Raw genomic sequence first — 17,501 nt, forward strand, 5'->3', positions numbered from 1 at the left:
ATAATTTCTTTTTGCTTATTTCATCACCTAACACTTTGCTCAATATGTGCAAATAAAATAAGTCATGTAATCAAATTTATATAATTACTTATCTAAAAAGCAACAACCAGCGAATAAGAATAATATTTGCGCTAAACAATACAATGAAACAGGTTAGCTTTAGTCAATTACAATTTTACATAAATGAAACACTATTTAGCATATTTTACCAAATGCACTTGTAAGATTGTTCTCACTTCTCAGACGAGAGCAACTACTGTATATATATACAAATGATGATAACTTTTTTTTGATCAAATACAATTATACAAACGATAATAACTTTTAAAAAGAAAAAAATAAGAATGAGAAAACATATATAATAAATAAATAAAAAGAAACTTTGGGTTGTCAAGTATTTGCTGTATAAAGAGGTGTAAAGTGGCCATCCCTCCTTAAATTATATCCTCAAAGCCAAAGTTGCTCAGTCCTTCACACACACACACAAACAGATAGCTCAAAGTCGCCTCTCTAATCCACAGGAAGTAAAAAGATGATCTCGTGGCACGATCTCTATACGGTCCTCACGGCCGTGATACCTCTCTACGTCGCTATGATCCTCGCCTACGGATCCGTACGGTGGTGGAAAATCTTCTCACCCGACCAATGCTCCGGAATAAACCGTTTCGTCGCCATCTTCGCCGTCCCTCTCCTCTCTTTCCACTTCATCTCCACCAACAACCCTTACGCCATGAACCTCCGTTTCATCGCAGCAGACACCCTCCAAAAAATCCTCATGCTGGCCCTCTTAGTCCTCTGGGCCAACTTCACCCGCTCCGGCAGCCTCGAGTGGAGCATCACGATCTTCTCCCTCTCCACCCTCCCCAACACCCTCGTCATGGGAATCCCTCTCTTGATCGCCATGTACGGCGAGTACGCCGGTTCACTCATGGTCCAGGTCGTCGTCCTCCAGTGTATCATCTGGTACACCCTTCTCCTCTTCCTCTTCGAGTTCCGCGGCGCCAAGATGCTCATCATGGAGCAGTTCCCGGAGACGGCTGCTTCCATCGTCTCCTTCAAAGTCGAATCCGACGTCGTTTCTCTCGACGGCCACGATTTTCTCGAGACCGACGCCGAGATAGGAGACGACGGGAAGCTTCACGTCACCGTGAGGAAGTCAAACGCTTCACGTCGTTCTTTCTGTGGGCCCAACATGACTCCAAGACCGTCTAACCTCACCGGAGCTGAGATTTACAGCTTAAGCACCACTCCTAGAGGCTCAAACTTCAACAATTCAGATTTCTACTCGATGATGGGCTTCCCCGGGGGCCGTCTCTCAAACTTCGGCCCGGCGGATATGTACTCCGTTCAGTCTTCGAGAGGCCCCACTCCGAGACCTTCGAACTTCGAGGAGAATAGCGCTATAGCTTCCTCCCCGAGGTTCGGGTATTATCCAGGAGGGGGAGGCGGGTCTTACCCGGCTCCGAATCCTGAGTTTGCTTCCGCAACCGCCACCTCTACTGGCAATAAAGCAGTCAGTAAAAATCCTCAAACCGGGGGCAAGGCGAGCAATCATGACGCGAGCGCCAAGGAACTACACATGTTCGTGTGGAGCTCAAACGGGTCACCCGTTTCTGACCGGGCGGGTCTTAACGTTTCCGATGGAGCTCCTGGCTCGGGATCAAACAACGAACAAGGTGCTAAAGAGATCCGAATGTTAGTCCCCGATCAATCTCAGACAGGAGAGACCAAAGGTCAGACAAAAAAACAAAAGTTCAGTTATGTCCAAAACTCAGTTTCTAAGTTCGGGTTTGTTATGTGTTATAGCTTTAGCTCGTCCGGCGAGTGGAGAGTTCGGAGGTGAACGGTTTAATTTCACTGGAAGAGAAGAAGAAGGAGAGAGAGCAAAAGACGCCGAGAACGGGTTGAACAAACATGTTCCTAGTTCCTCGGCGGAGCTACAATCAAAAACAGGACTTGGAGCCGACACCGGAGGAGGCGAAGCAAGTCATGTGAAACATATGCCGCCGGCGAGTGTTATGACGAGGCTGATACTGATCATGGTGTGGAGGAAGCTAATCAGAAACCCTAACACTTACTCTAGCCTCATTGGTCTCATTTGGGCGCTTGTTGCTTTCCGGTTAGTAACTTAATAAAAAAATTCTAATTATATTTCTTGAGTTTGAACCGACCGGTTATTCGGAGAAATTGATTCTGGTTTTGAATATGAAGGTGGCACGTGGCAATGCCCAAAATCATTCAACAATCTATCTCCATTCTATCTGATGCTGGTCTTGGAATGGCTATGTTCAGTTTGGGTAATTCATCTTCCTACTCTGTTTTATTCCTTTTTTAATAAAAGAAACTATTTTAAAGGATAAAATTCCTTATTTTTGTTAAACATATTTATCAGTTTACACGATAAAGGAATTAAATGATGGTCGTCCATAAAATTTATACGATGTTTTGTCATTTGAACAAATATTAGGATTGGAAACTAAAATTAAAATTTTAAAATTGGGGGATGGACCATCCGACATGTGGGGCAATGGAGTGAGCGGCTTATTAGATAAGTTGTAATGGTGGACGACATGGTCTCGTGTCGTTAATAGTCGTCATGGTCCCCATTTTTATGGGAGTTGATTGAATTTGTAGAGATAAATTTTGTTTATCCACTAATTTTCGAAATTATAATTACATGTGAAGGGTTGTTCATGGCGTTGCAACCCAAATTAATCGCGTGTGGGAACTCAGTGGCAACATTTGCGATGGCGGTTAGGTTCCTTACGGGTCCGGCCGTCATGGCGGTTGCTTCTATAGCCATTGGATTGCATGGTGATTTGCTGCGTGTTGCCATAGTTCAGGTAAAAATATATCTCACACCACACTTTAATAACGTAATTTAGTAAATGTATAAACATTAGTATTTGTTAATGTTTTTGGGTTGTTGCCAAAAAAAACTTCATATTTTTGTATGACTTTTTAGGCCGCACTGCCTCAAGGGATTGTACCCTTTGTGTTTGCCAAGGAGTACAATGTTCATCCTGCTATTTTAAGTACAGGGTATGTCATGGAATTATATGGTTAATGTTCAAAAGATTACCAATGTTATTTTAAAAATTTAACATTGTTAAACCTGATGAATTTGCAGGGTAATATTCGGAATGCTTATTGCGCTTCCAATCACGCTGGTTTACTACATTCTACTCGGGTTATAAGGCGTCGATTATGTGAACCCTTTAATGGATCAAATGTAGAGAGAGAAGGAAGACAAGAGAGTGATTCAACTTTTGTGTGGAAACAAACTAAAGCTTAGAGTATATAAGTAAAACTAGGGAGAGTAGCATGATTTAAGGATGATGATGCCTACATTACAAGCCAAGAAACCCTTTCTTCTCCGTATTTTACATATAGAATATTGGAGATAAAAAGAGTGAGACGATTTGACGCAGATAACGAGGAGCAAAACATGGGGCAAGGAGACAAAAACAAAGATTAAATAAAAGATTGGAGGAAGAAGACAACTTGTTATTATTGTAACTTTTATTTGTTTTACACAAATCGCTTTCTGTTAATGTGTTCTTTTTTTGTTTTGACGACTCTGTTATATGTGTTCTTTGTTTAGATTTCGGGTAACGATTATTTGATGGCGGTGTAGTTTTTTTTAAGTGAAGAAAAGTTTGTTTTTGAATCTTCACTGGTTCAAGTTTTCTGATAAGCAAAATAACGCTTTTGAAGTAATATTAGTCGTGCTATATTGCTAAGATTTTAGAAATTTTGTAATATAGTGGATAGATATTAAATTGATCCTTGACCGCTGTGATAATGAGAGTGGTAGTGGAAGAAATGAGTTAGGGGCTTTGGCACTGAAAGCATTTCGTGGTATCATTAGTTTAAGCTGATGAGCGATATAATTATAATAGCCCATGTGTGTAGGGATGATGAAAATTATTAAAGAAGGTAAAGAAAAAGGCAGAAAGATAAATAAAGTTCAAAAGTCTATATAAAAAAGTTTAATAAAAGCTGCCTTTTCTTTTCTTTATTTGGTTTCTTTTGAGTTTTTATTTAATTATTAAATAAAATGGAGTATGTTTTCTTTCGTTTTGTCAACAAAGTAGAAAATGCATATAAAGTTATAAACATAAATTGACTGAAAATGACCGGTTTTAGCTCATACTCCGGCCATTTCTTAGTTTAAGAGAGACTTCGGCCATTTTTTCTCCTTTGCGCATCAATTTTATCTTCATAATATTTAAAATTAAGTATCTAGACATTAAGTTTAGTGGATATAAAGTACTTCAAAATATTCTTTAGAAAATTATAATGGATGAAATCCTATTTACAAATCTACACTGACGTTTGCACTTTGGATTATAAATTAATACGCCATCTAAAACTAAAAACAATATACCAACACTGATTATAAATAATCCAGTTAGCATTCCGAGTATTACCCTGCAAATACTTTAAAATGATATAACACATTTAGTAAGTTCGAGTATAAATAAAACTGTATGTGAGTTGAAATCGTATTAGACTGTTAAGATCAGCCTTCCAATTAAACTTTTTGCATGATGTATTTATTAGTGTTTCGAAACCAGTGATTCATACACACTATAACCTAATCCGGACGTGAAAACGATGGCAGTAATCACTATTCACGGATTAATAAGTAGTAATTAATCAAGTAATTAGTGGAAAACGTTGATTGGGCTCCGAGTATAATTGAATGTGTTGTCGCATTGGATAGGAACATAATGGGACGCAAATCGAAAGAAGTCTGTAAGCAGTTGATCCACCGTCATGGCTTATAAACTGGTCGGCTAATCTATTCTATTAAAATAGAATCCTAAAAATTATCGACCATAGGATGTTCTCATTTAAGTTTTGGCTTGTTTCAAGTTTGTTAGGATGTGACATGATTTATGGACCATATTTATTTATTAAAGATATCTAATTATTAAAGATTTGAAATAAATATCATTTTCAATAAATCGGTTACAGAATATATATGTTCCCGGTAATTCAGTTACGCAATATCCATTTTTTAGATTCTTTCCTAATAGACTAGCTGACTTATATTAACAGGTCACGTACCAAACATAAAATTACTTCAGTTTGTCGTGGGGCTAAACTAAAATTTGTCAACATAAACTGTTTTAAACTTCCATTATTTTATTTGTGGTCTACTATTTGACACATTTATTTAGAAAAAATCCACTCAAACAAATAAAAAATCATTTGACATGAGGATATGTTATGTTCACTGCTTCTTTTTTTCTATAGCATAGTTAGGTTATATGCATTATTACATTTAATGCTAAACTGTACATATTTTATACTAAATTGGATATGTATATATTTCATGTTTGAAAAATATTTAGAAACCGTTGAACGTTAGTTTCTAAATTTTGATTTTTATTTGACATAAAAAATCAAAAATATTTTAGATTATTTTAAAAAGTTGTTAAAAGTTAAGACTTATGACATCTAACAAAAAAATATCAGAACTTAAAAATTTATAAATATTTATATGTCTAATGTGAATAGTAAAATTAAACTTCAAATCTAAAATATACCAAAAGTAAAACATCAGTAATAAGTTGTCGATAAAAAACCGAAAAACCTAATTTCTTAATTAAAATTTATACAAAATATATTTTTTAAGAAATAAAAAAAATTGTCTATTGGTTTTGGTTCAACCGGTACCAGATTTTGGGTTTTAGTGGTTTTTAGCGAGTTTTAGTGGGTTTTTAAATTTTTGTTTTTTTTTTACAAAACCCAAATCGGATTTATATTGGGCCACCGGGTTTACCGGTTCGACTGCGGGTCCGAGTCGGGTTTCAAAACACTACCTAGACGTTAGCACATTGTATAAATATTATAATCCATCTACATTCATAATCTATCATATTTTACCGAATAATACCAATTTCAACAGAATATAGTATGGACTTCAACAAAATATGTAATCAAAAAATTTTAAATGGAAATTGAAATATCTCAGCACCTTATCATTATATACCTAGACGCAAAGTTTTTAAACCCGACCCGTACACTGAACCAAATGACTCTCCGGGTCATTGGGTCGACCGCGGGTGAACCGCAGGTTAATATATAAATTAATTTTTATTATATAATAATAATATTAGTTATGAAATATATATATAGAAACTAAAGTTAAGTATTTCTTAAATATTTTTATGATAAAATAATAGTTTGGATATGTACATATTTTATGCTAAGTTGGATATGTATATATTTAGAAACCGTTTAACTTTAGTTTCTAAATTTTGATTTTTATTTGACATAAAAAATCAAAAATATTTTAGATTATTTAAAAAGTTGTTAAAAGTTAAGATTTATGACATCTAACAAAAAAATATCAGGACGTAAAATTCATAAATATTTATATGTCTAATGTAAAAAATAAAATTAAGCTTCAAATCTAAAATATATCAAAAGTAAAACATCAATAATAAGTTATCGATAACAAAACCGAAAAACCTAATTTCTTAATTAAAAATTATACAAAATATATTTTTTTAAAAAATAAAAAACTGTCCATTGGTTTTGGTTCGACCGGTACCAGATTCCGTGTTTTAGTGGTTTTTAGCGAGTTTTAGTGGGTTTTTAAATTTTTAGTTTTTTTTTACAAAATCCAAATCAGATTTATCTTGGGCCACCGGGTTTACCGATTCGACCGCGGGCCCGGATCGGGTTTGAAAACATTGCCTAGCGTTAGCATATTATATAAATAGTTTTCCATCTCCTAATACCTTCTACACACAAAAAAAAAGAAGGTAAACTGATATGTCTATGGTTATCTCAGACCCAACGATCACTTTACCCAATGATGTCAAACCATAAAATCAAACGTCAGATATATTATTTTATAAATCCATAACATTTTGGTCTATATATATATTTCATCTTTTTTAACAACAACAATATTTAGGAATTTGTCATGTATAATTTACATTTATAATGTGGAATACTATAAATAAATAACATATAATAATTAATATTAAAAATATTGAAATATATCAAGCTTTTAAATATTTAATGCACAACTAAAAATCTAAAATTAAAAGAAAAAATATCATGTACTATATTTTACTTTTTGCATAATAAAAAAATCGATGTACATCATACTTATAACCCCATCACAGTTAAATATATGTACGAACATGTATTGTATACATCTAAATTACATTTAAAATATTATATACCTATATTATACACCACTAAATATCTTTAATAATTAGAAAACATATCCACGCGCAAATCATCGCTACCCTTTGTCATGAAAAAGAGCAAATCAAATGATCCAATCTCAAATCATTATTACGAAGATATGTATCGTGTTTATTATATATTGTCAATTACAGATAAAATCAAAACATAAATACAAATCTATATCATTTTTGAAAAAAAATGAATAGAATTGTTACGCCCTTGAAAAGGGCGGGTCAAAATCTAGTTTATTATTAAATTGATTATCAAGATTAGCAGTGTCTACATTTTAAAAGTCTAATTGGACCAACATGCGTTGCACAAGAGTCTAATGGGCTCCGTGCACCTCTATTCCAATAAATTATAGTAATAATATTCTCTCTTTATTTTTTATTTTTTTTGATCAACATTCTCTCTTTATTTTTAGCTTACAGTATTTCTTGTTATCATCGAAAATTCGCTCCGGAACCAGAAACAGTTATCGGCTTTTTCGTCATGTATTTTGGACTGGATGGAAGGAGCTCGTCTCGATGATAGTAATAATAGATTAGTACCAGAGCCGTCTCAAATTATTTTTGGATCCTCTTCAAAAAATATTATTGGTATATTTAATAATGTAATAGAGTAGTTTTAAAAGTTTATATATATTTATTTTATATACATTTGACATAATTTTTGAAAATATAAGCTTTAAATTTAATAGTATATCTAAAAGTTTAAAGTTTTATATCATAATTTATATATTTGTATTTAAAATTCTTATTTCTTTTTTAAACAAATTCTTCGGACCCTGTTCGACCGTTCCACTTGCACGTACTGTTAGACGGCCCTGATTAGTACCATAACTACTACGAACGATTCATCTTTATCTAGGATTAGGACTCCGAGATTTTTCTAAAAAGTTTGTTATTTTGGTTATTCTCAGTTATTCAAACTATTTTTAAATAATATAATAGTGGTTTGTTATTGTCGGAACAAGAAAAACCTAAACAGTGCATGATTAACTGAACCTCCCATAAAATGTAACAAACTTTTTTTTTATTATTATTTTAGGGAGAGCTAGGTACATACATGTATATATGTGTGTAGTTTGTGGACTATAAGCCAAATGACACTAGAATATAAGAAAAATTTCAAACGACTTTAGGAGTACCCAAATTCAGAAAAATCAACTTACTTAGAGAAAATGGTATTAAATTTGATCATCTCAATCCAAATGAACAAAAAGAATCGGATAGGCTAACTGCTAAATAAAATGTATTTGAATATAATTCTTTTTCTTAGAATAGTATTTGAATATACTTCTAAAATATAAATATGTATATAAAATGCATACATAGTCAAAAATCTCACGTATCACAATTAGTCCAATATGGTAACATTCAGATATATATATATATATATATAGTTACATATGTGGAATGACTAAGACAATAAAAATGAGAAATTTTTGGGTTTATCCTTATGATGAACTTGTAGGTTCACCGACCAATCTATACTATTAAAGCAGAATTCCTACTAGGATTCTGCCCTTAATTTTTAGAACTATTTACATGCTATGCCATTTCCTTATTTAAATTTTTAAAAAAATAATTTCGACCAAAAATTAAACACACGTATTGTACCATTTAGAAATTTAGATATTTACCATATATACTATATTCTCTCATGTATTTAAGGAATATTCCAAAAGCAAAAAAAGTCAAACACTCTAATTATATCTCCTATTCAATCAGAATACAAATTATTCGTTGCTTAATATTTTCTTTTTGGTGAAATCGTTGATTAATATATATATTACTTGAAGTACTCATAGCTTATTAAATATATAATTAGATGAAAAAATATTTAAGGGATCGACATCCTAATTCATGTTTTTTCCTACAATAATTAATAATATTATTTAAATCATTGATCATCTTTTTTTTTTAAAAGGTGATTATATTCCAATGAGTATATAAATTGTACACATAGTAATCATCAAATACATACCTATTTAAATCGACAAAAAAAAATCATGTTAATAATAAGTCATACATCATTGATGATTATTCTTTAGTGAGTCATAAATGAGATGAATCTAATTTTATAAATATTATCTTTCAGATTAAAAATTATAATATTGTAACAATATATCATTCTAAAACATTTGTTCACAAAAAGAAACAAAAAATCGAACTTCTTTTTCAAACCTTTAAAAAAAATTGTTATAAGCATCAAAAATAGTAACAAAATATTGAATTTAAACTAAATGATGATAATTTAAACTAAATGATGATAAATCTAGGTAAATGATAACATGCGCATATTAATATATAAAATACTTACAAAAAAAAACTATTGTTACCATCAATTGAAAAGTGGTAAACAAACATAGGTCATCTCATTTAATTGAATAATCTAAATTGAATTACAATAATTAAAAATTAATTATCCAAGCTCAAACATAGTTAAAATAATTTATTACACAATTAAAAAGACAAATATTCAATGGCCTCAAATTCTACACATGTTATCAGACGACATTCGAGACAAAGCATTTCTATTTCTTGCTCGCTATATTTTTCAAGTTGCAGTCTATGCTATTTGGCATGAGAGAAATACCATATGTCTGGGAGACTACCCAATGCTTTGGTCAGGTATGCGCAGTTTGTTGGATAAACAAATCAGAAACAAAATCTCTGCCATAAGATGTATTAAGGGAAACCAACATGAAAAATACATGGGAGTGTGGCTTGGATCCAGTCAGTGATACAGCAACATATTAATCTTTCAATCTTTGTTTCACTGGTCTCAAATGTAATCTAGAATTATTTATTTAGCATACACATGTATATATTATAAAAATATTTTTTCGATGAATAAATTTAACATTTATTCAAATAAAGAACCAAAATAATAGTTAATTTATAAGTATAAGGAAGTATAAAGTATAAACTTATATTAATATATATAGGTTATTTATAATAAATAAATTAGATTTCAAATTGAAAAATCCCGCGCTTTGAAAGCGCGGGTCAAAATCTAGTATGATTTTATTATTTCATATTTAGTACTTTAAAAAAAAGAAACATAATATTATCAAGTTATATTATATTTTTAAAATTAGGATTTATATTATGATTTGTGCAAGGGTTTAGGGTTTAATATTTAAGGTTTAGTGTTTTGTTGACTGTGTTAAAATATATTTTTTAAATCGAAAAAATTTAGGATTTATCAAAGGGTTTAAGATTTAGCAAAGATTTACGGTTTAGGATTTAGGGTTTAGTTTTTTGTTGATGGTATTTTAATTTTTTTGTTTACAATTACTATTATTTTTTATTTATTTATTTTATTTTAAAAACATAATAAAACTTAATAATATTTTGTTTTCTTTTTGAAAAAAATACTATTGAATATAGAAAACCAAATTTTTATTAGTTGGTGAGCCTACAAATACACCGTAGGGAATGAACCTAAAAATGACTCGATAGAAATACCAGCATATGACGTTAGTTTAAGTCTTTAAGAAATAAGAACTACATATAAATTGACGTGGAAAGAAATGTCGAGCAAAAGATATACACGAACCAATTAAGGTCGGTTTATCGGAGCAAGTTTCGAAAGATCGTCTATATAAAACACGCCAATAGTTTCCGATACCAGTGCACCCAAAAAGAGTTTCCGATACTATTACTCTACTATTCACCATTACAAAAATAGAAATTTGAGAGAATGTCTAAGAGGATAAGTCTGTAAAAGAAAAAACAATCTCGTGGTTACTTTATCTTACCAAATTTGTGCATATCATTTAAAAATTATGACTCCAAACTATTACAAAATTGGAAGTTCCTTTCATCCAATGATTTGACTAAGGGTTCAATTGTTTTTCCACTCAGAGGTCTAGAGTTCAAACCTCAGAAAATATCAAATTTATGGAGAAACAGGTTACAGGAGATTTTCAGCTTGGTGAATAGCGTACCATCGAACATTGATCTCATAGGACGGCTCAAAGTGGTGCAGTCAGGCATGTATTCTCACAGGGTGGTAAAATTGTCGGCTGTAAAATCGTCTTTATAATATTTTCATCATTGTAATAGCATAATTAATCGATAATAATCGACCCAGAAGCTAAAAAAAAAATCTATTACAAAATATTATAAAAATATCTTAGAAAATTGGGAAATTGTCTAAAATATCATTTTCATAGTATCACTTTTTATGTTTACACTAACCATTTTTACCACCACTTTTAGTGAACGGTTTAGATTTAAAAGTTTAGGATTTAGGGTTGTTTATATTTGATGTTTTAGGATTTAGGGTATATAGTTAGAATAAATCCCTTTTAAAATTAGGGTATATTTCTTTCTTGTTTGCTTTCTCTTCTACTCGTGCGGGCTGTCTCTATGCTATAATTAACTATGCCCACTCCTCTCATGTGCTACAAATTCCTCTCATTGGCACCTTCTGTTACGTTTATCTCCTTTGGATTTTTCTCATTGGTTTCAGTGATTTGATCAAATCAAGCCATGTCAAGGGTCTTGACATAAACCGGAACGTCCGGCCTACAACACGATGGACAAAGTGTTGAGGTAGGGACGTGAAACACAAATGCACGATCCGTTCGTTGAATGAACAAACCGTTGAAGATGATTAATGAAACTAGAGTGAAAATGGACGTGCAATAGATAAGAGAGCCTTTGTATTATATAATTGAATGCAATGACACTGAATTGAAGCAACAAGAGAATGGATCCAATGGAAGAAGGAAAAGAACAACTGTGACTTAGTTGTCCCAGTTATGTTGAAGTCAATGGATCGGGTCACATTATACCTGTCGAAGAAGAAGAAAGAAAATATGTGGTTCAGCATTTGCGAATCTAGAGCCAGATAGTCTCTCTGTCCCTACACTTTTGAAACAAACCATCCCAACCCCCTTACCATAAATGTGAAATTTCTTTGTAGAACAAATGTGCATATTATTTATTGTCAGAATATGATATACATATATATGATGGGTCAAAAATTGTAGAGCTGTAAATTTTAATCAAAGCCCACAGGTCCCGCTCCGTTTGATCCGCCGCGAGCGGGTGCTAATTGATCTATTTAGAAGTTTTGAATTGCGGGTGCGAATTGAGATTAGTTTAAGCGGGATGGGTGTGGGTCAGCCGAATATGAGTCGTGGGTATCCGCTAACCCGCAAATTTTTTTAAAAAGTGATTTTTTAAAAAATAATAATTATTTTCGCTAAAATATATAAAATATTTTTTATAATTTTAACTATAAATACATTATTTTAATATTAGTTTTGTAAAAATAATTAATATATAATTATTATTATCTATGGGTCATGCGGTTTACCCACGGATTTTGGCGGGCGGATGCGGGTATATAATTTTTCATTTGCAGGTTATGCAGATCGAACTTTTGAATTAAAGAAACGATTTGGTCTGCGGGTTTGCAAGGCGGGTCGGAGCGGGTTGACCCCCGAATCCAGCACTAAAAAATTGGCACGTAACTGGAACAAAGATATATAATAAAATTCAAAATCCCGTTACAAAAAAAAAAAAAATTCAAAATCATAAAGAGCTAAAAACATTAAAATCATCTGGTTGTCATGGTATATGGTTGAGAGATATATTATATAAGGGTTAATCTTACAACAGCATATTTCATTTTGTTCAACCAAATCTTCATATAGATTCTGAGTAACTATCCGTTTCTACTTTGGACAAGTGTTTTTACGCGAATAAGGTACACAAGAAACGAAAAGAAGTTTATGATTGGGAAAGCTCTGAGAGGATATGGTGGTGTCCTCGTGTGCGTGGCTGCATTCTCGTGGCATACCATCACATAACTAATAATTGAATTCCAAATATATAATTTATTAAAAAGGCAAAAAGAGAAAAAGAAACGTGAACAGATTGAGAGTGAGAAGGACAGGTGAAGGTGGGTGTCGGCCGAACCACGGACACCGGTCGGAGTCTCAAGACAAAGGAAGCTTTGCGTCTGGGGACCACTCACATTCCCTCAATATGCACATGCCAACTACAACTCAAGTCTTCCTTTTAATTTTCATTTACCACAAGGAAATAGAATAAAAGTTTTAAACCACAGAGAATTTAGTGTAACATCCCCAGTTTGTTTGTGGTATATACTGAAATGCTAAATAGAATTGATTTGACTATAAAGTTTAAAAGGAAAAAAAAACAAAGGAATGTAAAGGCAAATACAAGTGTATCCCGGCATTAGTTTGGTTTGGTGTACTTCTTGTTGTGTTTTCGTGTTCTTTGGCTGATTTTCTTCACATTATCTTTGGTTCCCTATCACTTCTTTTTCAGTAAACGTACTGATCTATTTTCGATAGATTTTCTAGTGTACCGTGAATTCTTAAGTAGGTTGACTTTGCTATGGACGAATGGAGGAGAAGCTACCAGATGAAAGAGATCGCAAGAACAAAATTCAAACTACCATAGAAGACCTTGCCATTCGCTTAACCCTTTTATGTTTGACTCTATACAAAACTCTAAGAGTAATACTTTTGTAGTTCATACCCATAAACAATGAAAGAAGTTCATTCGCTACTAAACTCGGTTTTTGCTATGTGCCCAAAGTACAAATTGCACATGGTCCATAATGTTTTGGTATTAAAAATCTTTTTTTTTTCTGTCAAACTCTTTTTTATGACCCAGTATTAACAATATTCGGAAATTAATATCAAACTAAAATTAGGGCCTTTTATCGATATACACATGATCCAATATCTTGAGTGAGCCTTTTAATTATTTAAAATCACGGCCCAAGCCCACTAAAATTATCAGCCCAATCTAGAAATGCATCGTATGCTGCTCAACACGGTGTGGACCACACCTAGCTAGTAGACTTTGAAACTCCCAACGTAAAATCGTTACGGGCTCGAGGAAAATTCTTATCTGGATCCTCACAATTTTTAAATATAAAACTTTGGCAAAAAAATATGTAGTGGAGTTTTATCACGTGGCGTAACCCTGCCACTTAAAGAAAAAGAAAAAAACTAGATCAAATCTGCCGTCAGTTGAAGAAAACCGCCGGTTTACACTTTAAAACAAAGCATATGGACCGTTGATCGTGTTAACTCAAACCCGAAATAAACGGGCGTGATAACGGAGAACGTGACCATCCAACATCTAACGAGAAGAAGAAGACAAAAAAAAAGAAAACAAAAGCACATGACATGATTCTTTCACCCTTTCGTCTACCAATCTCGATCCCTCTTCTTCTCTACTTCAATGGTTTAACATTTTTCATTGAATGAGAAAGAGATACAATGGCAGGAAGCGAGATTCAAGAACCCTTTAGCCTTAGTTTTCAGGTAACTTCTTCTGCAGTTAAACTCTGTTTCATGCTTCTTGTTACTTAACTTGTATAGCACCCAAACTGTTTTTGCTTGTTTGGTCTTTACGTTATGTCGTGGAAGTTGTGGTCTTAAGGGTATCAATATAACATGAGCTCTTTAGGTTTGGTCTTTTTATTGGTTGATGAATCTTGATGCAGGGGAGTTCTGTACACTCTGGATCGATATCGTTTGGGAGGTTCGAGGAAGAAGGGTTATCATGGGAGAAGAGATCGTCATTTTCACACAATAGGTATCTTGAAGAAGTTGACAAGTGCTCTAAACCTGGCTCTGTTACCGAGATGAAAGCTCACTTCGAAGCTCATTTCAAGAAGAGAGGGATGCGAGTTCCGTCTTCTATTGAATCTCAGACTTGGGGTGTCCGTCAAACAGATGATGATGCAACTGAAAGCTTCGAGGATTATCGGTCTGATGGGAGTTTCTCGGAGAACACGAGTCAATCAGAGAGTCCTTGTAACTACGTACTCGACCAACCAAAGATTCAGTGTGAATATGTAGAGGAGAGTGATCATTGTGTGAGCTATGATGAGATTGTTGTGAACTCGGATGATGTGATCGAGCTTGATGAAGAAGGTGGTGTTGACCACGTGACTCTTGATGTTTCTTTGGACACCGATGAAGTCGTTCCAGTGGAGTGCATATCTATTAAAGAAGATAGCTATGAGGAGGATCTTGGACAACAAGAGACGCCACTAGAGATTGAGGTTCGAGATGATGATGATAAGGATAAAGATCATTGCACTGAAGTTCAAGAAACAGAATCAAGACTCGTTGAACATGTTCAAGAAAATGTGTGACTACTTGTTGATGTTTATTTAATACATTCAGACATCTAAACTTAAATATGTTTCTTGGTCTACAGGCATCTGATGTTACGGAAAGACCCTCCTCCTATGTATGTGGTCCAAAGTCTTTGCCAGATACAAAACCTATTAGTCCTAAAGCTGTGAGTGTGTCTAAAGCGTCTACAAAGAGACATGACGCAACTCCAAAAGCTGCTTCCGGGAGGACAAAGGGTTCCTCTTTAAGTGCTAATTCTAAAACAAAAGTTGATGCCAAGAGGTATTTTCTTACTTTTATTTCCATAGAGAAAAAAATTGTAACCTAAATGTTGATGTCAAGAGGTACATTTTTGTAAGACCTAATTGGTTTTGTGGCCAGCCAAAAGGAGCTACGACCGAAGAAAACTGTTGAATCTCGACCTTCAACATCTAAGAAAATAGAGACTCGAGCTCCTCTTGGCACAAACAGGTTTAATAAAAATACTAAGACCAACTCTAATGTTTTCTTGAGGTAATCGGGCTTCAACAATTACAATCTTAACCGTTTTGTCACGTGCAGACCCAAGACTGGTTCTTATTCTGCTAAGCTGGAGATGAGTACTTGTGCTACCAGTTTCCGTTTCAAATGTAGCGAACGAGCTGAGAAGAGAAAGGAGGTTTTTTTTTCTTTCTATTCAAGAAAGCTAGCATTTATTCTTTGATTAAAGCAAAAATCTTATGGAACCTCCCTTTTGGTTTTAGTTCTATACGAAACTGGAGGAGAAAATACATGCTAAAAAGACAGAGACAAACAAGGTTCAAGCGAAGACACAGGTATCATCATCATCATCTCCAAGTCTCTCTTTGAATTTTAGACTTGTCATGTCTTTTGACACTCAACCCCAAAAAAAAAAATCTGATTGGTTTGGACCAACATTTTGGATGCAGCAAAAGGCAGAAGCTGAGATGAAGCAATACAGAAAAAGCCTCAACTTCAAGGCAACACCAATGCCTTCATTCTACAACACCGGTACTAGACCGGTGTCTCGTAACAAGGTATGTCTGTCTCTACGGTTACAATCTTTGTCTGACCGGCAAGTGTAAAAAAAATTATAGAACTCCAAGAAAATAGCTACGCGATCAACTCAATACTTTAAACTTGCATTCTTTAAAACGTTTTCAGACCGAGCTATCTAAAGTGGCACCATCAAGACCACGAAGCACGACCTCAGCCTCCAAGTACTAACAGGGCGGTCTCAAGAGTTGGTGATAAGCACGGTTTTGAAGAAGGTAGAATGGTAAAGGTAATGGTGGGTAATAGAAAACAGAGTGAAGCTAAAGATTCGGGTTTGCAAAAGGGTAACTTTATGGCCGTTGAAACAAAACAGAAGCTTGGTAAGAGAGGGAACTAAAAGGACATGTGGTAGTTCGCCTTCCGTTGCCATCTATTATCATCCTATCCTTTTATTATTCTCTTAAGCTTAAACTTGTAACTCTGCTAAGTACGTGTTATCCCAATAAGAAAACTCTGCATAGTAATATTTTAAATCCTGACATAAAACAATTAATCTTGTCTAAGTAAATGGATAATAAATAAATATATTTAAAAGGGTGCAAGTTATTCTATCTACCAGTATATTATTTAAATTTGATTAAGCTAAAAATATTTAAAATTAGTAAAACAAATTTATCAGATTATTATAAATTATGATCATGTCAAATTGAGCTGTCTATGCTATGCCTCCATATACATATCCATAGTACAGATAATTTTATTAGTTATGAAATTTTTTGGACCATTATTCAGAAAAAAAAAAAACATTGTCCATTGAGGACTATGACCTATTGAAGTTTACAAAACAAATAGTTCCTTTGAACAAAGACAAAAAAAAATTAGGTGTAAAATGTTAAGGATGGTTAAGGTGGTTAAGATAACCGACGTAACGGTCAAGAGATAAGAGTGAAGTCGGTTGAAGATAAGTTCTGAAGATTGTGATAAGGACTGCGAAGATTATGTGATATCATAGAGATCATATTGTTAGAGTATCTTGTAACAAGTATATATGTACATGAGCTATCATCGATGTCAATACACACAACAGTTCTACAAATCTCTCTCTTAGTTTACATGGTATCAGAGCTAATCTGAAGAT

The 17,501-nt window shown here is 33.4% G+C and overlaps 2 protein-coding genes across 2 annotated transcripts; both read left to right on the forward strand.

The window, feature by feature from the left end:
- Positions 1–411: 411 nt before the first annotated feature.
- On the forward strand, positions 412–3,672 carry LOC108828238 (auxin efflux carrier component 3). The gene is made up of 6 exons (XM_018601855.2): positions 412–1,733; positions 1,807–2,119; positions 2,212–2,297; positions 2,686–2,843; positions 2,966–3,042; positions 3,131–3,672. The coding sequence occupies exons 1-6, from the start codon at positions 533–535 to the stop codon at positions 3,195–3,197; spliced, it is 1,902 nt and encodes a 633-aa protein (XP_018457357.2). The 5' UTR covers positions 412–532; the 3' UTR covers positions 3,198–3,672.
- Positions 3,673–14,289: 10,617 nt separating this feature from the next.
- On the forward strand, positions 14,290–16,974 carry LOC108827187 (protein WVD2-like 7). The gene is given in 9 exon segments (XM_018600544.2): positions 14,290–14,545; positions 14,728–15,378; positions 15,450–15,649; positions 15,749–15,838; positions 15,929–16,025; positions 16,111–16,182; positions 16,297–16,404; positions 16,532–16,585; positions 16,587–16,974. Coding segments are annotated over 9 exon segments (1,491 nt in total). The 5' UTR covers positions 14,290–14,500; the 3' UTR covers positions 16,761–16,974.
- Positions 16,975–17,501: the final 527 nt, after the last annotated feature.

This window comes from Raphanus sativus, chromosome 9, assembly GCF_000801105.2.
Source record: "Raphanus sativus cultivar WK10039 chromosome 9, ASM80110v3, whole genome shotgun sequence".
In the NCBI taxonomy this organism is placed as follows: Eukaryota; Viridiplantae; Streptophyta; class Magnoliopsida; order Brassicales; family Brassicaceae; genus Raphanus; species Raphanus sativus.

Excerpts from the sequence above, each read along its gene's own strand:
- LOC108828238 (XM_018601855.2), top strand. The coding sequence starts at position 533 with ATGATCTCGTGGCACGATCTCTATACGGTCCTCACGGCCGTGATACCT. Across the intron at positions 1,734-1,806 it reads TCAGACAGGAGAGACCAAAG|CTTTAGCTCGTCCGGCGAGT; the intron begins GTCAGACAAAAA and ends TATGTGTTATAG. Across the intron at positions 3,043-3,130 it reads CCTGCTATTTTAAGTACAGG|GGTAATATTCGGAATGCTTA; the intron begins GTATGTCATGGA and ends ATGAATTTGCAG.